Consider the following 25,922-nt stretch of genomic DNA (forward strand, 5'->3'; position numbering starts at 1 on the left):
CATACACATTGTATAACATATTTTATAGACAATACATTATAATATCAGCCTACATACATTATAATATCAAAACCTTGGGTATATCCTGTGCCAAATATGCCTTGAACATTTTTTTTCCTTCATGTTTAATCATGTAGTAGGAAAATTTTAACTTTGTATTGATTTTAAATTCATTTCAACGTGAGTATAGGTCATTCATGTAATGCCATAAATAGTCACACCCCCACCACCAACCACCCTTTACTTTTATTCATTATTAGACTACTAATACAGTTTAATGCCCAATTCAGTTCTAATGAGAGCAACAAACTAATCAAATTTCATGGTAGAAATACTGTTACATTTTCATACCATTTTCTAATATTTAATTATGGAATATTTTGAGGCAGTTTTGAAACGAATAAAAAAAAAGGTTTTTATTATTATTATTAAAGCAGTTTTTAAAATACAAATAATGAAAATAACTTCTTAATGTATCATCTAACTAAATTTACAAGCTGCAAAACCATAAATAAAAGGGAAAACTTCATATGAAATAAAACATTTGCTCTAAGTCAAAGGAATGAATGAAATTTTTCAATGAAGTCAATATTTATATTTTTCAAATACTTCCTTTGGTAATTTTCTTTTAAGAAAGGAAGTATGTCTTAAAAGAAACGATAAAATTACTCATACTAAAAACTTCATTATTATGTAAATTATTTAAGAACAATTCCTCCAATTTTATAAACTCCCTCATCCTTTTTTTTATACTACATATTTTAAATTCCTTAAACTTTAAAATTATCTTCTTTTGAAATGAATTATTCTTTTACAGTTCAATAATAGTGCTTTTCATATACTCAAAATATTTGTTTATTACTAATATCTTGATATTTGCAAAGAACTTTTACATGTCTTATTCATGAAAATATAATATCTAATTTCATGCCTTTGTTTAAATCTGTTCACTATTCTAAATACGAAAAGGTGAATTAATAGAGAAATCAATGAATTCCTAAAAAGATTTTCAAAGGCTACACAAAACATCACTTCTGACTTTACATTTTTAAGAATACTTCATTTTACATAAGAAACAGCAGTTAAAGAGCATTTTAACATAAACACGAGATTCAATTTTTTCAAGAAAATGAAACATGCTCTAATATTTTAATCATAAAATTTATTACATGAATAAATAAATAGATAAAAAGCCATCAATATAATACAAAGATCCGTTAATATTACATATTTCTGTTTTTATAAATTAACAATATATATTACAAAAATAATTTATATAATCAGTAGTAATTCCACTGATCCCCAAATTTGTCATTAAATTTCTTTCTCTCAATATCATCAAGCTTCTTGGCATAATGTTTGTACCTAAAATAAAACAAAATATCAGTTTATCATTATACTTAAAATTTTTAAAAAATCAATAAAAAATGCAATTAGCAATTTCAATTCATTAAAAAAAGTACATAGAAAATTTATGAACAAACATATTAAATAAATTTAATAATTTAAATATATAATAATATAATTATTATATATTTAATAAAATATATAATAATATTAAAATAAAATACAAAAAATATATATAATAATATTAAATAAAAATATAAAATGAATGCCTTTTTTTTCCCAGAAGAGAAGAAAAACTAAGTAACTTTCATAATTTCTTTTAATGCTTCACATTTTCTTTACTGATAATCAAGCATATTGTTTCACTTTAAAAAATGTTAGATATCATAATAACAAAATGAATATATACAAGAAAAAAGAAAAATTAATTGAACGGTCTTTAATAAAAATTAAAGATGAAATTAAAAAACAGTACTTTTTAAACAAGATTGCATATGAAAAAGTTCATTAAAAAATACATTTTAATACTTTTAGCACAGCTTTAAATTATCATTTTCAAAGCTCACATTCTTCTCTACTTAAAATAAAAATTAGAATAATATGACCAAAGCATATTTTCTACATAATATACAGAATGCAGCCACTCAAAACGTAACATTTTTCTGCAATAAAAATATGTTGTTGATGTTCTAAACAGAATTTTTTCCATTATGTAAATATAAATATGCTTATGTTTTGAACAAAAAAATTATGTATATCATTTTATTAATGTCTAAAATAGATACAATAATTTTTATAATCATTTTTAAACTTCAGAAAATAAAAAAAAAAATTGATTATTGTTCTAAATTAACCTAGGAATAAGCAAAAATTTCATTCTTTAGATTATTGCACTAAAAATAATCAAAGGCAGATTATTCAGTAGTGAAAAATAACTGAGATGAATAACTTGATAAAAAGATAAGAATATTACACTCATAATGGAGATTCTTATAATCTTAATCCATGACCTTATATAATGAATGAAGTTCATACTTATATGAATATCATCAACTTCAATGATGATGATATATAATATTATCATATTTGTTAATGGTAATATTATATATTATCAACATTGTTGTACTATAAAATTATATTCTTATTGAATGCCTGAATTTTAATGTTTACAGAGTTTAATTTCTCAGTAATACGCAATACATATTTAACTAAAAATGTTGAAAAAATTACATCACTCAATGTTAATTTCTGTTTTCAACAAAAACAAATCAACTTTGGAAACGAAAATGAAATTTCAAATAAATGCTTTACTGAACATGGTGGAAATGTGCGATATATATATTAAATTTCTTTTTTCCTCCCCCCCCCTTTTTTTTATCTTATTGCCAGATCAATTTTTCACATTTTTCAGCAAAAGTTTCTTTGAATTTTGTCATTTTTATGTGTTATTAATGTCATGTCAAATATGCAATACAATCAACATAAGAAATTGAACTAAAATGCTGGTGCTATAATGTAGGTCTATTGCCAGAAATTCAAATCAATTAACTCAAAAAGCAATAAGAATAACAAAAATATTATACAGGATGTTTGATATTACTGTGATCTAATAACTAATACCAAACTGTTAGAAACAGACATTTAATTCATATTGGAAAAATGCCTTAAACGAAGACAAGAATTATACTTTAGATTGCTTGAGCTAGTAAATGTATTCCTGAAAAATTATGAATTCTAATTTATTATACAATTTTCTAATTCTATCAGACATATTTTTTATTATTTTAAATAATAAAAGTTTGATGATTAAACAATGGAAAATTTTAAAGCAAACACTGATGTACAATAGGAGAAAATAAAAATAAAAGAAGTACCTTTTTAAAATTTTCTTTGTTAGTCTGTCCCTAGCATTAGTTTTCAATTTATTAATATTTGTTAAACCACTCTCTTTGTTTGATTTTCTTCCTTTTCCTCTCTTTTGTATTTTTAAATTAATACCAGTCGCAGCCTCAATATCTCTTAGTAAAGCTGGATCTTGCCAATCAGGAACTTCAGAAACGAAAATCATGAATCATAAACAGAAGTGATCATAAAAAATAATTAAATATAAGAAATGCTTATATAACAGTTATAAAAGACATTTTGAGAAAATTCAGTTATCAATTTTTATTGAAAATGAAAAAGTTTCCACTCATAATAGAAATTTCAGTGATAGATAATACAACTCAATTTTTCTGAATATTGATATCTGTACATTTATATTTTAATCTTAATTTTTATCAGCAATAAAAATCAAATTAGAATTTATTCTACAAGGAATAAAAAGAGGCTTTGATACAATCTATATAATGAAATTGAAATACAATTTTCCTTTTTCATTACAAAAATTCACATTACTGAATATATTTTTCACAAATGAGAAGAAGGATCAGGACAGTTTTAATAAAGATTTGAAGACAAATTATGAAATAGTTAATTTTTTTATCAATTAAAAATCATGTTTCACAGAAGGTTAAACTACAATTCCATAAAATAATATAATTAAATACATATAAATGCCTAAATAGTTTATATGCTATAGAGATTCAAATTATAAATAGATTTTCTTAAAATTTTATTTGCAAATACTATGAAGTATCAATATTTATGAAAGTAAAACACAAAAATAAATTGTATACTATATAAATCCAAATCCCATGCTGAATCTATATTTCATATAAAATAAAATGGATATTGCTTACAAATAGCAAACCTTGGATTACTATAAAGTTAATGTATTTGAACCAAACTACTCAATATGAAAAGACATTTCCTGGCAATTAACTCACTGAACATTTCCTTTCAATTAATTTTCAAAGTGATACATCTGCAACAAAATACTTTAAACTGTTCTGCTATTTTTCAACAAAGAACTTATCCTCTACTTTCAACCTGAAAATTTTACACCAATTTCTTTTTTTATTTTTACTCTTTGTGGTATAAAATGTTTTGCTCATGATTCTTTTAGGATACATTTTGTGCTTATAAATATTACTTGTTTTCTATTGCAATTTTTAATATTGTTAATATATTTTTAATTCTTTATTTATTTCAGAGACTTGCAGAAGAGATGCTTTAATTAATAATAAGTAAGTAATTTCTAGATTAAAGATATTAAAAATGAAAATATTTCCTTCCCATATATTCCCAGATATATATCTACAATTTAAAAAAAATTAACAAAACTAATTTAATGATTGAAAGCTATTTCAAAATATATATAACATTGACTAAAATAAAAGAATGAATAGTGGAGGAGGAGGGAGGGAGAAACTCACCAGATGGAGTTGAAGTGCTAGGACCTGCCCCATCATTTGTATCAACAGGATTTCCAGCATTATCACGTTTAATAATCTTCCCATGAAAAGGACACTGCATAAAAATCAGGAAATTAATACATGAATCCTCCTTTCCCAAACAATCTTTAAGCAAATAACAAATTGTCATTTCTTTTTAATTTCTTAATTTTCATTTAACAATAAATATTTAAATTCAAGCAAATTAGGATAAAATGCTGAGATTTAAGTCTTATCTTTGATTAAAATAATTATGATCTTTGATTAAAATAATATGATATATAAGATGTGTATTAAAACAGTATATAATATGATAATTCATCTTAATAATTCTTAATAATTCAAGATCTTAAATAATTCAAGATAATTACTTTATATCGATCCCTGCGAGGACAAAGTTTCCCACTAGGCAAAGGAGCTCGACAGGACCATTTCACAGGTTCAAATTTTCCACTGAAGTCAATTTTCCGTGTTCTCAGACTGGCTATTTGAAACTATAAAATTTTAAGCACAGGGAACAATTTGTCAGTTTGAAAAGATAATAGTAATGAAAATTAGTCTTCTATTGCAATATTTACAATAATTTTATTTGATTAAGTTAAGAAGAAAATTTTATTAAAAAAGATGGAAGAAATGGAAGGAAACAGTTAACAAAGTACTAATAAAAAAAAGACATAATTTATAAATTTTATTAATGCTGAAGACAAATTAATTCATATTGATACAGAATTTAAATATTAAAATTGTCATTTTATATCTAAAACACAGCAATGTGCTGCAAATAATCGTATTTCCTGATATTAATTATGATGTATCTTTATAGTTAAAAAAAATCAAAACTAGGTTGGAGAGTTTATTGTCTAATATTTATCATAAATTTATTTATTATAGACTTTACACAGATTTTCAGCTAGTAATATAAAAATTTTTCTCTTCATTTATTTTTTTCTTTATATTTTCTTCTTTTAAGTTCAGGAGATTATCAATCCAGCATTTAGAAGGAGATTTATTTCCCCCAAGACATAGAATATTAATTTCCATTTTTATAAGTATCTACAATTTCAATTAATATAAAATCTACAGCTCCACTGTAGTTACAATATATTTGTACTGATTAAAAAATTACAGCAATATTATAATTCAAATTTCATCAATTTTATATGTATAAAAATTTTAGTGCAGATCATTAGATTTTTAAATTAATGAAATTGTAATAGGCTATCTCAATAACTACTTCTTAAATCTCATAATTTATGTCTTATAACTAAACAAAAAAAATGCATAAAATTATCTCAAAATACGGTAAATATAATGCTATATTGAAAATTCTAAGCAATTTTTTCATTGTTTTAAATAAAAACACTTTGCAATTTATTTCTCTTTTTTCATTAAAAGAGAAAAACATTATTTTAATATTTAAGTAAAAATGATAACACAAATGTTACATAAATGTGAAAACTGAAATTAGTGGGATTTTTAGATACATTCTTTTATAATTTATTTTTATGTTATATAATTATAACAAGTATACATACTTCTTTTAGAGCTTCATTTTCATCATTATCATCATCTTTTGTTTCCCAAAATTTATGAAGAGAATCAAATCTGAAAAACAACAGAAAAATATTTTTATGATTGATTTAATTTGATTGAATTGAAATTTTAACATCATAACACAGTCAGTTCAAAATTATATTTTTAGAAACTTACTAATGAAACAGAATATAAATAAATGAACAAGAAAAAGAATACATTATTACATACTATTTTTATTAACTGTATTTTTGAAACTATAAAGTGTGAAATTCAGATACTAGATTATTCAAGGAATAAATATTAAAATTTAAAAATGAAGAACAAGAAGCAGGTGGATTGAAAAGAAAAATATATTCTTTTAATTCACATCACTGATATCTGATCTGACATTAACACATTATAAATAGTTTAATAACCTTAAAATAAAAAGTAATTTTTAAAAACCTTCAATTGATACAAAATAAAATGTACATAGAGCTTCTGCTTGGCAGTGTCCCCGCAGTCAAAATATTCAACAATATATATATCTCAAAATTAAATTCGTTTTCACCCAAACTTTTTGTTTCCTTAAGGTTGTGCTTTTAGCATTCCTAAAGAAATAATATAACACTAATTTGTCAGTTTTTTCAAAGCATTCGCAGTCAAACAATGAATGACATAAAAATAATGTTATTTATTTATTTTTACAATTTTTTTAGGAATCCTATTAAATTTTAAAATAAGCTAAATCTATTCACAATTTGACACTATTCTCAGATTTAAAAATATTATGAACATCCAAGTACTAATGTCAATAAATGCATTTTTGTAATTTTTTATTCTTTTTTACACAATATTAATATCTTATGAATACACACATTTAAAAAGAACTCCTTCAATCAGTCAGTCACATTATTTGAAACAGCAAATTAATGTGATTTATGATGAGAAAATATTTCTATTGTGTTTTTTATAAAATAAGATGCATTTATTAAGAACCGGCTGCATGGCCTTAAATGAATTATTTTAAAAAATGATTTTCAATTTATTGAAGAATTATGTTTTTAGTGGTCTTCCTTTTTATTTAGTTAGCTTTACTTCCTTTTTTTAGTTTAGTTTTATTAGTTATAAGCTCCGCTTCTTATGCATGAAATTCTATGCAGACAAATTATGTCCAAATGATTAACAAAACTTAATGAGAAATAAATTTTTTTTAGTTGACAAACTGTAAATTCATAAAAATCTTTTTTTTCTTTGTCAGTAAAGGAAACACGTTTTACACAATATAGTTTTTCAATTGCACAAAATAATAATAATTATAATAAACTTTTGAATCAAATTATCAATACTTGTAGATCAGATATAAAAAGGATATCTATTTTTATTGCCTGTTTACAATTAAAAATATTGATAAAACAATTTAAAAAAAAGACATATTGATGCCTTCAAATACTGCTGCAATTCATTATGAAAAATACATTTGCTATATTTTTGGACAATTGAAAAATTTTAAAAGCATTTAACCCAATCTGAAATATTGAGATTATTTTTTGTATTAGCTGGTTATATTAAAACAGTTACTTTCTTTACAGCATGTAAAATTGTAATGAAATGTCTTGAATAATATAATAAAATAATGCAAGTATAGATGAAATGAACTCACAGTGAACATTTCATAATTAAATAACACTATGATCTTACCAATTCAAAATTAAATAAATTTAATGAAACTTTAAAAAAGCTATATTACTTACTTAATTCTTTCAGGTACAATTGGTTTCTCTTCCTCCCAATGATATAAATCTATGTCATATGGTAAAACAGGTGCTTTTTCTAATAATTTCGATTTTTGCATCGTCTTCTCATCTTTAGTTTCAGAGAAATAAGCCATACTTTCACTAGACAGCATTAAAAAAGCTTATTAGGTTCCAGAATCTACAGTTATATTTTTTTTAAACATGACAAAAAGCAAAATTTATAATTGAATCATTCAAAAAAAATTCCATATATTTTTTAATATACAAGCCTTTTGTACAAGCTTATGTAATATAAATTCTTATAGATTTAATTAATATAAGAATTTTTAATACTATATGTTCTTAAACACTTGCCAATGTCTTTTTTATATATTCCATTTTAATAAACATTAAATTTTATTTATTAAACCTCTTAAGAATTACCTTAATGGAACAGTTATGTTTGATTTGGAATTAATCAAATAAAAACCGATTGTTAATACAGAATTTTTAAGAAATTATGTTAAATAAAAAAAAATTAAAATATCATCTTATTTTATCACAAATAATTTGTTTAAAAATTTTAAACATTTAACTGCAGCTATAATTCTCATTACATCAATTAACTACACATCTACTAATCTACTTACAATTAATGTGAAAAAAACAAATGAATTAAGTGGAATAATTTCTGAAAGATATTCCTCCACTTTTAACATAAATGTAAAAAAATAATGTAAGAAAACAAAATTTTGAATAATGTGAAAAAATACTGATATGGTTTTATACTGTTTAATTCCGCTTACATTATTATTATTCACACATAATTCAATGATGAAATTTGTTAATAATTTGCATTAAAAATGTAACTTAATGTACTTTTTTCAGCTAAAATAAACAGACTTGTATTTTTAATATTTAATATTTCAAGCCGTTACAGAAGCTGTTAAACAAAAACCGAAGATATTTCTAACCTCAAACTTGGGATTTCTATTTTACTGTGGATTACTCTTTTACTTAAAGTTGAAGCAGCAGATGTGGGATCATTAGCATCATCTTCAGAATGTTTAAGTTTCCACATATAAGCTTTTTCAAGGGATGAAAGTTCTCTAGAGCAACTCGGTTCAGAAATTTCTAAAAATTAAATCAAAATTTGAAAAGTTAATAGTTGTAAAGGAAGAGAACATGTGAATATAAATACACCTTATAATAAAAATAATAATGAATTAACACTTTCACTTATGTTAACATGTTAATGAATAACTTGCTCCTTTGTAATTGCATATAAAGATACAAATATATTTATCTTATCCTTCCTACATTTGCATTCTTAGTAATATCTAACAAATAACTCAACAGCTCAAAACACAGAAACTAATATTTTTTCTTTCTTTACATTGAAATTACAAATAATTAAAATACTTGCTCATTCGTAATTGCACATAAAGATACAAATATACTTATCCTATCCTTTCTACATTTTCATGCTAATTAATATATGATTCAACAGCTCTAAAAATAGAACCTAATATTCCTCATACCTTGACATTGAAATTATAAATATAAAAAAATATAATTATGTCAAAGGTGAAAGTATTGCTTAAAATAGGACAGAAACTCATGATCTTTTAAGTTGTTTGCAAAACACATTAGAATTATATTTCATATACCAAACAACACTAGCAATTTAAATATACCTACATTAAAAGAAAATCAATTCAAGTCATATATTTACATATTACCCTTGGGAGGTACCTCAGATATGAAAATCAGAATCTTCCATTAAGGTGAATGGTTCTTGCCACTTTGGTAGGTACATAAATGTTATGGATTCATTTGATGGGATATGCCTCTTACAGGAGAGTACTGATGCAGCCAGTAATGGCCTTTAATTATGATCATTCAGGTTTTTCTGTGCCTCAAGGCATGTTATAGTAGTTATTTGTAAGTATACAGTTATATTAAAAGACTGTTTAGACCATTGGCATATTGTATTTATTTCAAACACTACACTTGTATATAATTTCAAAAATAAGGAAAAAAACATATATATCACAAATACAAACATGGGACCATGAATAAAAATATACTAACTTTTAACAGGAGGTGCTTTAACTGATTCTTCTTCATACCCATCCTTGTCTTTTACTTCAACAAAATCGTCATCTTCCTCATCATCTTTTAATCAATAAAAAGCAAGAAATGTTAAACCTTTTTAAAGCTAATAAGCAATCATAATGATATAATTTACAATATATTTTGTAATATCAATTGTACTGAGTATTTACTTTCAAATATAAGAATACCAATGATACACATACTAAATGTTAATTAATTTGTAATAACATAATGAAAGTTTTCAATATTTTACAAATTTAAAATTTTGATCAAATATTGATATAAGTATATTGAAATAACTGCATACTATCAATACTTGAATCTTTTTTAAAAAATCATATTAATTATTTTCGTCAAAATTTGTTCAAGTGGCTGCAGTTTTCAATTCCTAAAGACCTGAGATGAATCCTATGTTAAATAATTTTATTAAATGCAGCAATTACTTTTCAGCAAAGGAATTGTAAATGCAATAACTGCTTTGGTACCTTTTGAAAAAATAATATAAATAATTAGAATGAAGAGAAAAGAATTTATAAGTATGATATCAAGTCATCTTGCACTTATCAAATTATTAAAATTAGATACATCAAATTATTATTATAGCCAATATACATGTATTAAACTGTTACAATAATATCATATCAATTATTATATCCTTTCATCTATGAAGAGAATGTAGATTTGAAAGTAACAAAAGAAACAAAAATAATAGGACGAATCATGAAATCAAAAGCAAAAAAATAACTGCAAAAAAAAAAAAAAATTAGACTGCTTGATTTTTAGTTATTAAAATTTTAAAAGATTCCTTCACGATATTTAAAAAATTACAGGTATTGTATTTCTTTAATTCTTATTGATTCTTTTAAATATGCAAAAATGAATTTTTTTAAATATGCATGTGTTTATCTTCTAAATATTTGAATTCAATTTTTACAAGCAATTTGATAAGAAAAGGTAGGAAAATCAGAGCAAAATAATATTACATTATTTTTTTTTTCATTTATTGGTAAAATATTTTCAACAGAATTATAATCAAAGTAAACGTAAGCATATAATACACCATTCACATATAGTAAATAAAAAGCCAATTTAAAATTTAAGTAAAAAAAAGAATATATTACCACATTTAGAAATATCAGCTTTTATGTTAAGTTCTCTGTATTTCTGTAATGCAGACTCCATTAAATTCTTTAAATCAATAGCCTTTTTTAAAGTATCAGTACAGTTACTTCCTTTTGTAAGTGTCTAAAAAATATTGATAAAGACCTATAAATATAATTTAATATAACATTAAAAATGTATTGCTTTTTTAATTAAAATCAAAATATTGCCAACAAAAAAAAGGGGGGGAATACAGAAAAAAAGCAAGCTTTAAGAATCAAAGTAATTTATATTCAGAATATTATTCATCAAGAACACAGCTTATATTAAAACTTGGCAATGAAAAATATAAATGTATTAAAGAGGTTAAACACATAAATTTCTTTTAAAAAAAAGAATGAAATAAAAATATTTAAACAAAAATATATTTCTGGGATATCAAATAACACAAATAACAAAAGACAAAACTAAATAACACAAGAAGGAATTTTTTTCCTCTGAACTCTTCACTTCTGACCCTTATCAGGAAATGTTGAAAAAATCTAAGCTCCACTATTCAAGCTCTCATATTAAGTCAAAATAATTTAATACTTAAGGTCCTGATAAGAGATAGCATTCTATCACATAAAAATGCTTTATTTTATGAAAGAAAACATAATTTGCTAATTTAAGTAAAACAGTCTTGAGAATTCAACTTTGAAAAAAAGAATGAAATCACTATAAAATAGTATCATGATGATTATCTCAAAAAATTTATATCATAACAAATTTAAACATTTTATTTCTTTTTAGGAAATGAATAAATCTTATTTAATTTTATTCTACATGTCCAAATCGCTAAGATTTCAAAATTTAGATTACTTAAAATGATGAATTTTGCCAGTATGCAAGAAATTAATTATAGGAAATTACAACAATATCATAAACTAAATAATTAAAAAGTCATTCATGTGGAACTGCAATACTACATACAATGTATAATTGTTACTGAAGCTTTCACTGATATTAATCACAGCAATATAGACACAATCATAATTTTTTGTTAAATTCTTTTTACTTATTTATCTTTATTATTCAATAAAGAAGCAATAAAAAATTATGCCAGCTTATTTCTGTTGTATTAAGTAAACTATAGAAAAAACATAATATTAGACATGAAGAAAAAATATGATATTCTAAATTTAATTTATCATAAATTAACTTAAATATAGGAAATGAAACATCTGGCATTATATACTCGTTCTTAATCATAAAATAATAATCACCAATTAGTCAAATAGAAAAGTAAGAGCAATAAAAAAGTAAAAAATTATAGAACAGTAAAATTCAAAAATAGTCATATAAAAAGAAAAACACTATTTACCTTTAACCAGTTTGTTACCAAAGGGTAATATCTAGAACTCATTTGTTTCTGCAAATCATTTAAATTATCAATAATGGGAATAGTGTCTTCATTAGCTTTAACAGCAACTGCAGATCCTAGATTAAAAGATTACATTAATGCATTCATTTTTTAAGTTATTATTTTAAACTCAATACACAAAAATTATTCAAACACATTCAACAAAAACAAAATATTTTCCAAGAAGTCTAATTTATAAGAAAAATTATAAATAAATATTTTTGGAGTTTTTTTTATGCTGGGTGGATGTTCTTTAGATGCTTTTAACATAATACATACTACAATGTCATAAAAAATTATAATTATTTTATAAAATATACACAGTTTTTATAAGTAGTAAATAAATAAGTTATTGTAAATTTGCTCATCATATTATTTCTACAACTTAAATAAATCTTAAGCAGAATTTCTAAATTTGTTTAAAAAGAAGAGTGAAGAGAAGATGTGATCACCTAGTACAATTGACTGATTTTAAAAAGAAAGTGCATTTTTTTATTATCCTTATATACATAAATCTGAATATTATTCAAAATTTATGCAAATTTCACATATATCAATCTGAGGCAAAATTGGATGCCTAGACTTTTTTTAAAAAATGCTTTAAAAAAAACATACTGAACCAATTACATAGTTCTAATCATACTGAGATTAGCCATATTTCTTTTAAGAAAAGATTCAAAATTTGCAATGAATGTGAAACATCAGTTTATATATATATTTTTTATAACTGAGATATTATTCATAAAATAACTAAAGATTATATTCTTAAACATTGCAAAGATTTAAATGCCACTTTATAAGAGAAAGATTTACTTGCAGTGATTTATTTAGTGACATCAAAATTTGTAATCAATTTTTTTTTAATCCTACTGTCACGAAGATCCAAAGAATAACAGGTCACAAAGTAACACTTTATCAAATTTATAAGCTCTAAGCAACATGCAGGTGAAGAATTGATTCCATTGCTTGTGGAACTCAGAATTTATACCATTACAGAATAATCTTGAATTATAAAGAAGAATATAGAAAATTCTAAAAGCTTCTAGAACATTAACAAAAAAATAAGAAGAAATTCAAATTAAATTTCAACCTTTAAATTAATGCAACTTGGCTGGGATTCGAACCCTTCACATCGTGTGTTGCAAGCATGTACTTTACCTCTGAGCCACGCTGACTATGTGCAGATCTTCCTTTTACAACAATTTATTTTTAAAAATTTTAATTAACTGCAAAATTTGTTATTGTTATGAAAATTGTATTGGCTTTACCCATCATTGTCACATCTGTGGGAAGATTTTTCTCAATATTGAAGATACTACTAATAAAAAAAAAAATTGATAGAGATCTCATACCATTCAAGAATAATTTATCTCTTTGGCAATTTTATCTAACAGATCCGAATTAGATGAAAATTAAATTGCAATACCTTATCATCAAACTTATAAGAAAACATGTAAGAAATTGAAAAAAAAAAATCACATACTCTAATTTTATTTTAATAATGTGCATGCCAAATTGTTATTTTATGAATTCATTAAGTAATTATTTTTATTTGATTTATTAATGATTTTTTGTGCAATTCAACTCTTAAATTTTAACAAAGTTAAAATATTTATCATCATCATCTACTTCTTTACTTTGCTCTATACCCAGCCCTACAAAATGTATATACAAGGAGAAATCAAACTTACTATCTTTAACTTCAATAGTAATAGTATTTTTCATATCATAAATGCCATGCTGCCTTAAAGAATTTGAAGTGGATGGCTCATCATCTTGATCAGAGATATCAGGCTCAATTTCATGCTCATCTATACTTTTCAGATTATTATCACTCTCAAAATCATCATTAGAAAATAAATCTTCAGTAGGATGTGGAACTAATAACCTAAAGCAATTTTCCATCTGCATAAGGATGTTCGATATTTCATCACTTACATCTAAACAAGAAATATATACATTATAATACATATATAACTATAATACAATCATAAATATTAAAATTATTAATAAATATTACATAATTTCAAAAGATAAAAGAATTTCATAAAGTAAAAATAAAAAGTATTAAAACTAAGAACTTTCCATTTTTTAATATCTATTTAATCAATGTTTTTCTACAGAAATTACACAACCTTTTAATGAAATTTTAAAAAAAAACCCTGATAAGTTTAAAAATAATAATAACTATACTTAAATGAAGAGAAAAATCTTAAAATACAATTATTTTTGACAATTTTTAATTATAAGTAATAGTTTTTTTTTATACTATAACACTTTAAGAGAGTAAATACATGAAAAAAATATTAAAAATCGATTAATTCTTATTTAATGCAATTTTTCAGATATTATATTAAGTGATAGATGATAATTATTGAAAAATCATTTAACATTCTATTTTTAAAATATAATAAATAAAATTTTGTAATATGAAGCTCTATTAATTTTTATACATTTAAACCATACTTTTATATTTTCCCAAATATGCATATAAAAGTTTATCAATAAATCAAATATATATCAAGGTTAATAAAACACATTACATATAAGAAAACTATAATAATAATTATTATTTCAATGATGATCAATAAATAATTATTTTAATGTTCTATATATGTTCTTAGTGTGAAAAAAAACTTAAATAATTGTTTCATCCAATGCACTGAGAACAATTAATGGGAGAGGAGGGCTAGGTACACACACACACATATATACATAATGTTAGGTAAATGGTTTCTATTTAGTAGTCTTGAAAGAATTTACACTCTTTTAAAATAGTCTGAATGCACTCATTTAAGAGAAAGTATGAATGTGGTTTTTAATATTATTTTAGCAAACCTGGGCTGTAGCCATAAAACAGAAATGTAGCACAACTTCACTATTAAGAGTATGGAGAAAAAAGAGGACAGAAAAACATATTCACAGCTTTCAGCAGTTCAGAAACACAAGTTTCCCGTTTCTATGAATGTTCAAGCACTTTTAAGTTTGAAGTTGTGGATAGGAAATAATTTTACAGAGAAAGTGAAATGAAACTAATATATATATAATTAGAGGGGAAAGGGGGTACAAACCTATCATTTCTGATTGAATTTTACTGATCCTTTCATTTAGAATCCTTTCAAGTCTTTCTTGCTCTTGCCGATGGCGTTCTCTTTGTGCCACATTCCTGGCTTCCATATCATTGAAATCCACCTAAAATAGTAAAAAATAAACAAATATTGAAGTAAAATTTAAAAAAAATAGATCCATACTGAAAATTGGTCCATACTAGATAGTTCCTCAACAATGGATATAAAACTTATTAAGGATCTAAAATAGCAAAAATACTGAAAATTAACTTTAAAATACCTGATGCAACTGCCTGGATACCATTATTTATATAGATGCAAAAATACAATATTTTTAAGTTTGGAATAATTATATACAAAGGAAAGGGCTACAATTGTTAAATGACTCTTTGCAAAAGTTTCAGTAATAATAGCAGATTATTCAATTGATAAATTAATAAAAAAATAGCTTGAAGTAACATAGTCATTTCCTCAAATGATTCAATTATTTAATTTTTTTAAATTTAAAATAAAGAAAAAGAAGCTTTTTTTCTACATTTTTCTGAAGATAATATCACAAAAATATTTTCATTATAAACTTTTATTCTTGCAGTTCTGCTCACATTTACTGTGTAGACAAAACATTTGGGCCATTGTGACTCACACATTATAAACAAACTCTAAAGAGTTGTGCTCGCCATATTTTTAGAAACATATTATGTATTGATATGAATAATAATTGTTTTCACAGAAAAAAAAACTTGACATAATTAAAAAATTCTGCAATAAACATTTTAATGTAAAGCTTATAGTCTAAAATAGAAGAAAAATAATGAGAACATATTTTAAAATCTACTTCATCTATATTTTTGATTTGGGAAAAAATATGCTTCAAGGGCAGATACGTTTATTTTATAATTCTTCAACAAAATATTTTATTTATTATCATTGCTTGATAGACACAATTTGAATTATGCATGGCTATCTCAATTGTAAATTAAGCCATCTAATCATTTGTCTTGTAGTTTTAACTACAAAAAGCAATTTTTTATTTGTGGCTTAATGTTCACCCTGAATGCATAAAAGTATTAATGATTTGCTTAATTCTTATAAAAACAAACTTCTTTTGGTCAATGTGTTTTCACACCATCTGATTTTATTGATCATATTAATTGTGTTGCAAACAAACTACCAAAGGAAGTATTATAAAATATAATCGTAGATCAACTATATATTTTCCTTTCCTAAGAACACATATATTCAAAAATTGATCAAAAGTATCCACAATTCCTATACTAGAACTGAAATATATATCATTTCTTGTTTGTTCCTCTACAGTTTATTACCAATTTCTTTATCATGATGCATTGTTTTCATAAAGATAATATTCTTGTAGTTTTTTTTTTTTTTTTTTTTTGGAATGTAATTCATTGACTGTGAAATAAAATTTTGAATAATGTATTTATTTGTTTGTCATTTGATCAGGAAACTATGGTTTATTTTTCTCATTTCATTTTTGTTCAAGTTAAACAGTTTGTTCTCAGTTATGTTGAAAGTAAAGTTATCTTTTGCTCTCTAAATTCATTAATTAGATCATATACAACTTGAATGCATTGATTTTTTTTATTGATTGATTGATTGATTTTGACCAGGTTTTTTTCTTCTAGAATAAATCTGTGCATTTAAAACAAATGAAGTTTTACTATTACATAAAGATCATATTGTAATTTCATATTTAGATGGTTTGTTTAGCATATACTATTCAACCGACATGAAAAAAAACTACTGTTACATTCCTAGCCTACTGTAAAATTCAAATACAGAATACAATAATTTTGTATCATTTGCTAGACTTTTTTGCCAAATTTCTCAAACAAAAGAAAGTTTAGTTTTGAAACTTTTTCTCCAACAAAGTGAATTGCTATCAAAATAAATACTTTATAGGAATTTATTCTTATCCTTCTTAATTGAATTGATTTTTTTTAGTACAATTAAGAAAAAACAGCATTGAATCATCTAGATCTAAATGATATATTACTGCAATTTGAAAAAAACATTTTGGGTCAAATAGAGATAAAAAGAGCAACAAGATTAATCTTTTTATTCCAGAAATTCTTTTCATTTTCTTCAAAAAATTTAAAATTGCAAATGAAATTGTAAAATACCTTTTTACAATTCTGTAAGAATTTAAGAGCTAACTGTAAACGAGTATATTTCTCGCCAAACTTATTAGTCCACATCTGTATAAATTCCAGTCCTTTGATTTTCATTTCTTTAGCCCTTGGCTGGACATAAAAAGAATACATAAATTAAATATTTAAAGAATACAATATGATAATAAGAAAAAAATATTAAAGGATAGCATAATAATAATGAAAGCTTTTAATCATTAAATACAATGAGACAAATACTGCAAACAATAACATTTATCATTATCATTTAAAATTAATACAGACAATATCAACCTTTTCTAATTTAAAAGCACAACAAACAAAATAACTTAAAGCTAGGAAGGCTGGTAATTCATTCTATTAGTGATTATGTTAACTGTTATTATTATTGGAAAACTAACATAAATAAATTCACTGTGACTATTTTAGATCTCTCCTGTCTCCAAGTTGCATTATATGCTATGAATGAATATCTAAATATTAAACTATTTCCAATAACTTTTATTTTTGAAAAAAGAGAGGGTAAATTATAATAATTAAGAATAATATAAATCAGAGATTTTTAAACTTTTCCATTCAATTTAATGTAAAAAGGGGGGGTGAGTCTTAGCAATCACTGCCATCAGAAAACTTTTTCAATGCTCAAAGTTAGAAAATAAACAAATAATAATAATAAATAAAGATACTACAAAAGACTTCAGCTAAAAATAATCACACAATAATTTTTTTTAAAAAAATCTTTAAAATTACATTTTTTTTTCTTCTATTTCTCACATGAATTTTTTGAGAATGAGAATGAGTTTTTTTTAGTTTCAACATTTTACTGCATATTCCTATTTGGGCCTCAATACAGATTTAGACTTTGAATCTATTTACATATCATGTATACAATAAACATTTACAAATATATAAATATAAAATACGAAAATCTTACTTGAGGTAAAGGTAAGGGTTTTTCTGGGTTAGATTCCACCACAAGCTCAAGAAATTCTTCAAAATCTACTATAAGAAGCTTCTTAAAAACAGACGATCTACAGAAAAGTTCATTTATAATTAAAAGGACTGAATAGCGAATTTCAGAATGCTCCTTCCTCAGCTGTGTCATAAGAGCATAATAACAATAATTTACATTCCGGTCTGAAGCTCTGTAAAAAAAAAAAAAAAAAAAAAAAAAAATGTAAAATTTCAGATGTTAATATTTAATAATGTAAAATTTTTCAAGATTATTTAAGATTATTGATGATGCAAAATTTTTCAACTTTAATCAAATCAACCAAGGGTTTTTTTTTTTTTTTTTTGCAATTTAAAGTATAAATCAGCTAAGTATGTTACATAAGAAATTTATTCATTAAAAAAATAATCAAACCATACAGAAGTGTGAATTTTAGAATAAAAATTAACAAACAAAAAAATACTTAAGGAACGAAATATAGTCTAATTTTAATAAGTTCTTCATCTTAAATTCAATGGACATAACAATGACAACCAATCATTTATAATACTTTGAACTAATATGCTTATGTTACAAAATGAATTTTTGTTAATGCAGCAATCACCTTTGCAGGTGATATAAAATATGCAATATCAAGGGACAGGAAATATTAAACATGAAATCAGCTAATACAAAGGTGATTTTCTGCTTAAGGATTTATTTATAAGAAGAATTTTTTTAGATTATATATTTATAATTGCAGTACATTATTATGTTTATAATTAGAATAATACAATGCAGTTTAATGTATTTTAGAAATAAATTTTACATCCAAAAAACAGTCAACAAATCTTCTGTTTCTTCTAAACAAATCTTCTGTTTTATTTAAAACATGTGATCAAGATTCTTAAGTAATTTTTTAATTAAAATATAATTTAGCCACACAATATATGCAAGTAACAGTATTAAAAAGAAATGCCATCTCATTAAAAACCTACCAGACTTTTATGTCATAGACTTTCTAGTAATATATTTTTACAGGTACCTTTCCATTATCAAAAGCCTAAGAAAAAAACTAAAAAACAAACAAACAAAAAACATGTGAATTTTAAAGCAATGAGCTTTATCACAAAACTTTAGTTATGAATGTTACCATTAATTGAATAGCACCAACATTTATACTTGGAAAAGATTCGGGCTTCAATAATGAAATAGCATAAAGATGCCAATATTGGTCGAGGCTTGACAAATATTTATAATATGTTGTCACCAATGTTTGCCAGCAACCTAGTGTTTGGCTAAAACTGGTTTCATGCTCAATTGAACCAACACAAATACAATGAAATTTGTGTCCAATATCTGGCTATTATTTATGCTATATAACTGCCAATATTTGATGGCAAAACAATGTTTGACAATCGCTGATACCGTAATATTGGAAAAGTAATCCATCTTCACTAAAAACAAGACTTCTAACTTAACAGATTTATAAGCAAAACAGATAAATAAAAAATTATAATTTTTTAAAGATATCCAACAAACAATAAAAAAGAACGTAAAATAGTTTATCCGTAAAATAAAATAAATAAATAAAGATTTATTTAGGAAAAATAATTTTTAAAAATCTTTCAACAAAATTATCTGTATTAATATTAAATTAATATTACTTGCAAATGCTTTTAAGTTTCTTCATTAAATCTTCATCTAAAGTCTTCTTTCCAGTAGTAGTTAGTTTCTCAATAATTCTTGGTATTTCTGATTCTTTGTCAGCAGCCATTTTATTAAATCAATCTGTAAAAAATAAGAGATTAAAAAGAAATTAAAAATTGCAAATATGGTGTGAAATATTTAGATATTTTTGCAATCTGATTGAAGCATAAAATAGCAAAACATAAAAATTATATTTCAAAAATATTTTGCATTCATTCATAATAAAACAAACAGAACAAATACTATTTTTATGATAAAAATAAAAACTTATTATAGTAAAAATTAATCAATAATAATTATAAAATAATATCCTTTTTTTACATTATACGAGCACAAAATGCTCACTAATACTGCTACAATGTCTTAACAATATTGGCTGTCATTCTGAATATCCAACATTGTGGATATATTATAAAATATCTGATGTTAATAGGCCATAAGATATTACATAGCAAAATACATTAAAAAAAGCACCATTAAAACTTAGTAGATCAAATATTATTGCAATACATAAAAAGAACAATGAATACTCTAAAATACTTTAATAGTAAAAAAGGTGGTTTAAAATATTTTGATTCAGAGTCTAGACATCAGTAAGAGCCTCTGTTACTTTTGCTTTGTTATTGATTAAATTGTCCTGCACTTCAAAAGATTTTATTCTAACATTTGAAAAATATATTGATCGATTTGATAAAATTTCATTATAAAAAAGACAATTATTGGGAAAAGCAAAATTTAAAAAATTCTGAATTACTGCGAATATAATTACATCATATTCCACCGAATTCTTTATTATATATTTGTAGTTTTTTATTTGCAAGACTTCTAAACATTCATAATAAGATAATAAAAACATAATTTTTCAATATTTGCTTTATCTTATTAAAATTGCATATTTATGATTCTGTAAAAATGAGGAAAAGGTCTACCTCAAAAATAAATCACCAGCTTTTATTTTTTCCACCATATTTTACCGGATGAATTAATGTTTGTTACAAAAAATTAGCCCTCTGTCAAACGAGTTGCGTAACGCAACGCAATGCAAAAGTAAATAAACAAAACTTTTGGTGGAGTAACCAACGAACACGGTTGCTAGGAAATTTTATTTAATTTTTAAAAAAACAATAATCTTTTGAGTTTAAGCAAAAATTAAAAATTTATTTCTTTTTTCAACCATAGTTTATCCTTATAAAAGTAAATTTTTCAAGCATTTATCCATTTTTCTCTCTACTAGCGAGCGAGCCCCGACCTATTGCCATGTTTCAGTTAAGTATTTGTAAGCGGTTTCTCTTTCTTTCTTCTCATCGCTTCTTTCCGGCGTCTCCTTTCAACTGCCGACGTTGCATATTTAGCTACATTAATTTATATTCGTTTTCATTAAACTTCTTAAAGAAAAATCATGCCTCGTGAAAGAACTTTCATCATGATCAAGCCTGATGGCGTCCAACGTAATCTTGTTGGGAAAATAATCCAACGATTTGAAGAAAAAGGCTTTAAATTAGTAGCTATGAAGTTCATGCAAGTAAGTTTCTAACACGTGCTTTGTTTGATACTAAAAATCATCATTTTTCTTTCATTAAGTTTTATCTTCTTATAACTTTAAATGTAAATTTAAAAAAATCTTCTAGAATTTTTTATTTTAATATTTCGTTCGTATACTAGCAAATTTTTAATGAAAACTCATTCATTTTGCATCTCTCCAATTAATTGATTTGCTTAATGACTTACTTGAATAATAATTTTGTCTTATTAGGATAATAATTTTATCTTATTAAAAATATTTATTCATATATCTAAGTATTATCCGTCATGATTATGACTCCACCCTATGCGGCATTACTCAAACAAATTGGATTGCAAAATCTTTCTCGGTACCTTTTTCCAAATCCTTCATTATTATTAAAATTGTTTTCAAAAGCAACTATGATATCAGAAATTCTGTCTAAATATAAGAGGTACTTATAAATTATATGTTGTGTTGAGAGTAAAAAAAAAAAAAAAAGTATCGCTTAAAGGTAGGGGTATGAAATTTCCATTCTTACCAAAAGGTTCTTCAATGGAAAAATGGGCTTAGGAAACTCTTCTATAGCAAAATACTCGGGATTTTTATGTGAACATTTATTATCTGATCAGAATTTCAGGAAGATGAATAATTCTGATTTAATTTCTTGCATCTTCTGACTCGAGTGTGGAATAAATTATCATAGCTTTATGGAGCTATTTGTAAATTAAATAAAATATCAGATTTCTTTCAAGTTCATATATATTTATTTTTAAATAGCTCCATAAAGCTATGGTGAAATAATCCCATACTACTAACATTCAAGATAGTTTATATGTTGGATAGTATTATAAAAATATAATTCATTCATTTTCCATCTTATTTTATTAAGTCATTGATTATATTTTTATTTTTATTAGGCTTCTCAAGGTCTTCTTGAACAGCATTATGCTGAATTATCCAGCATGCCCTTTTTCAATTCACTTGTACAATATATGCAACTAGGACCAGTTGTTCCCATGGTAAGTTGTATCTCATTATATCTGAAGTATTTTATACTTTCAATGTCTTGGTTTATTTGTTTTATGATTTTCCTCTTTTGATGTTTTATTATGGTTTTACAAATGAAATAAAATCCAAAGTGTTTTAGGTTATGAAATGTTTTTTATGAATAGATTGGAAAAGTAAAAGTGAAATTCTTTATTTCATCTTTTAGGTATGGGAAGGAGACAATGTTGTTAAAACTGGTAGGGATATTATTGGTGCTACCAATCCTGCTCAGGCACAACCTGGAACTCTTAGAGGAGACTTGTGTATTCAAGTAGGAAGGTAAGATATCTAATAAGGCAGTATTTCATGTTTTGCTACATAACTATCTGTTCTTTTATAGTGTATATAAAAGACAATACTGCTGTAGAATTATATAAGGGGCAAATTTGCATTTTTTTTTCATTGTTATTCACCTTTTTAAGTGAAATATGATAAAGCATAAACCTTATATGTGTTTAAAAATTTTGAATTGAATTGTTTGCATGTTATGGTAATAGTAGTTTTTTAAATGACCACATTATCTAACAAATAAAATACATTCAAAGTTGTACCTATATGATGTATTTATTTTTTTAGAAACATCATCCATGGATCTGATTCAGTTCCAAGTGCTGATAAGGAAATAGCACTCTGGTTTAAGGATGAAGAATTAGTGAATTACAAAACTGCCCTTGAAAGCTGGATTTATGAAAATTAATTGAATGCCTACCATCTAATTAATCAATGAAATAAACAATTTTTGATATAAAATGTATGTTCTATTATTTTAATCATTAAGTTAAGCACGCAAGATGGAATTATGATATCTAATTTATAAAAAATTGTACTGAATATTTTGGTTAACTAATAGGAAATGTACATCTTTATGAAACATCTATACTTCTGAACAAATTTTAATTTATGTCAGAGATCTGCAAATTGTGTTGCAGAAAATCTCCAAAGAGAAATATACTGTAAAGTTTCATTTTTTTCTCAAAATTTATGGAAAATAGATTATACTTGATTACATATCTATAGGTCATGGGAAATTGAACTGTGAACTTTTAAAATTGGTCTAGTAGTTAGGACTACACAACTGATTCAATAGTTTTCCTTATTTCAAATATAGAGTCCAGCTATTGAAAACAAATAATAAATTTTTTCATGCAACAATGTAATATAAAAATAAGAGATAAAATTCTAAATTTCATTGTAAAATGTCAATATTTGCATTGTCATTTTGAAAACATTTTATCTAATCACATTAAATGTAGGGGTTTTTTTTTCCCCTTTAATGTTTGCTGAAATTTTCTGGATCTTTTAATTTTGAAGCTTTGTTCACAAATATGTCTTAAATTTTCTTTTGAACTGAGTAATTGGATTGTTTAAAGAAATATATTTGGATTATATTTAAATAAAAATGCTTACTGAATTTTTCTAAAACCTTATTTTTCAGCTCTATTTCATATGCAATCTAATGCAGCAATTGTGGCTTAAGCAACTTTTAAAACTTGGTGTGTTGCATAAAACTTACATTATTTGATTACACTACTTAGGATCTACATGATGTAGGAACATTAATGAATGTGCATGAAATATTTTCAAAAATTAAGTTTGCATTTAGTTTAACATCTTGGGTTTTGAAAACCTATTTTATATGTTTTAATGATACAATTCACTGAAATGATGTTTTGGTAAATAGAATTCAAATTTCTCACTATTAAAAGTTTAACTCAAACAATATTACTTCATGTAGGACACCTATTTGTGAGACATCTAGAATGCGGACCTTCATTCACTTTTTGCTTTTCAATTTAATCCAATTAGATTTTTATTTGGAATTTCATTATTCTTCTAACTATTATCATCGATTGAAGGGGGAAGTTGGAAATGTGAATTAACTTTTGAGATTTGCCTAGTTTTGTTCAACTAAATCAATATATTTTCACGATATTCGGCCTTTTTTTTGCATTCTTTTTGGACGCCACTTGTACGATGGTACGTATCGTTTTGTAGACTTATGATTTACAGCATCATAATTAGGGAAGTTTAATTATCCATGGGGCTTTAATGTGAGAAACATGCCTCCTTTCCCCCCCCCCCCAAAAAAAATTGACCTCATTTTGGGGTAATAATTTAGCAGGTTTGTTCCCAAGTTTCTGTTGTTAATTATCATCGAAATCAATAGCGGTTTTCCAATTAGGTCACTCTGAATCTAAGGGGGCTGCAGACAGATCATTTAAAGATATTAATGAAGTTGCAAAGAATAAATAAGTATGTATTCTATAAATTATTAGAATTGTTAATGCTTTGTCAAATTAAAATGACCAATTTCTTTGATTACGTTCATTTATTTATTACAGTATTTATAAACACAGAACGTTTGCGTAGATATATTGTTTATAAACCTGGATGCTGAGCAGTCATGTGTTATCTATACTTATGAAAGAAAATTTTTATCAGCAATGTCCAGTTACATCTATCGCACTTACAGCAATGAAATTTGGCATGAGATGACTCAGTGCTCGAATTTTTAAATTAAATAGAAACTTCTTGTGTTCTTTTAGGTTATTTTTCGCACATATTTGCCTGTAATATAGTTTATAATGATCGTAGAAAAAACATCTTCACATTGTCAAGGAGAGTAATCAATCTCCATTCTCAAAAAGTTTATTTATACTTCTGATATGATTTTCTCAACTTTGAGAAATTCTTAAATATTAGATAGTTTTTCGAAAACATTCTAATTCAGCTGTCTTTTTCAAATTGGTTTTGGTAATAATAAGAACATTTATCTCTTAATTTAAAGCAAGAATGATTTTTTTTATTGTTTCAGGCAGTAAACAAAGAAAATTTCTCCCATTGAAATTTTGTTTCTTTATTGATTTAGTATATTTCCAAATTAAGTAGCCAAGAAAATTTATATATAACAAAACTCATGTAGACGCAAAATCTTGTTAATTTGGCAACAGCTCGCAT

The 25,922-nt window shown here is 24.4% G+C and overlaps 2 protein-coding genes across 2 annotated transcripts; one reads left to right on the plus strand and one right to left on the minus strand.

Annotated features, from left to right (window-relative positions):
* Nucleotides 1-1,165: 1,165 nt before the first annotated feature.
* Nucleotides 1,166-21,483, minus strand: LOC129984440 (UV-stimulated scaffold protein A-like). Its single transcript, XM_056094322.1, has 16 exons — nt 21,343-21,483; nt 20,371-20,494; nt 18,707-18,917; nt 17,767-17,886; nt 15,626-15,746; nt 14,246-14,494; nt 12,516-12,631; nt 11,173-11,296; nt 10,028-10,111; nt 8,908-9,067; nt 7,952-8,095; nt 6,218-6,287; nt 5,054-5,176; nt 4,665-4,758; nt 3,222-3,396; nt 1,166-1,365 (listed from the first exon to the last, which is right to left on the minus strand). The coding sequence occupies exons 2-16, from the start codon at nt 20,478-20,480 to the stop codon at nt 1,281-1,283; spliced, it is 1,986 nt and encodes a 661-aa protein (XP_055950297.1). The 5' UTR covers nt 20,481-20,494; nt 21,343-21,483; the 3' UTR covers nt 1,166-1,280.
* A 228-nt stretch (nt 21,484-21,711) lies between these two features.
* On the plus strand, nt 21,712-23,714 carry LOC129984441 (nucleoside diphosphate kinase A2-like). Its single transcript, XM_056094323.1, has 4 exons — nt 21,712-21,935; nt 22,835-22,936; nt 23,131-23,243; nt 23,541-23,714. Exons 1-4 carry the CDS (start codon nt 21,813-21,815, stop codon nt 23,659-23,661), a joined length of 459 nt encoding a protein of 152 aa, XP_055950298.1. The 5' UTR covers nt 21,712-21,812; the 3' UTR covers nt 23,662-23,714.
* The last annotated feature ends 2,208 nt before the right edge of the window (nt 23,715-25,922 follow it).

This window comes from Argiope bruennichi, chromosome 9, assembly GCF_947563725.1.
Source record: "Argiope bruennichi chromosome 9, qqArgBrue1.1, whole genome shotgun sequence".
NCBI classification, from domain to species: Eukaryota; Metazoa; Arthropoda; class Arachnida; order Araneae; family Araneidae; genus Argiope; species Argiope bruennichi.

What these genes read in the sequence shown, in the direction of transcription:
- LOC129984441 (XM_056094323.1), top strand. Translation starts at nt 21,813, where the DNA reads ATGCCTCGTGAAAGAACTTTCATCATGATCAAGCCTGATGGCGTCCAA. An exon ending in TAGCTATGAAGTTCATGCAA is followed by an intron (nt 21,936 to 22,834) that starts GTAAGTTTCTAA and finishes TATTTTTATTAG; the next exon opens with GCTTCTCAAGGTCTTCTTGA. An exon ending in TAGGACCAGTTGTTCCCATG is followed by an intron (nt 22,937 to 23,130) that starts GTAAGTTGTATC and finishes TTCATCTTTTAG; the next exon opens with GTATGGGAAGGAGACAATGT.
- LOC129984440 (XM_056094322.1), bottom strand. Translation starts at nt 20,480, where the DNA reads ATGGCTGCTGACAAAGAATCAGAAATACCAAGAATTATTGAGAAACTA. An exon ending in AATTCAATCAGAAATGATAG is followed by an intron (nt 14,495 to 15,625) that starts GTTTGTACCCCC and finishes TTTCTTGTTTAG; the next exon opens with ATGTAAGTGATGAAATATCG. An exon ending in TAAAGCACCTCCTGTTAAAA is followed by an intron (nt 9,068 to 10,027) that starts GTTAGTATATTT and finishes TTTAATTTTTAG; the next exon opens with AAATTTCTGAACCGAGTTGC.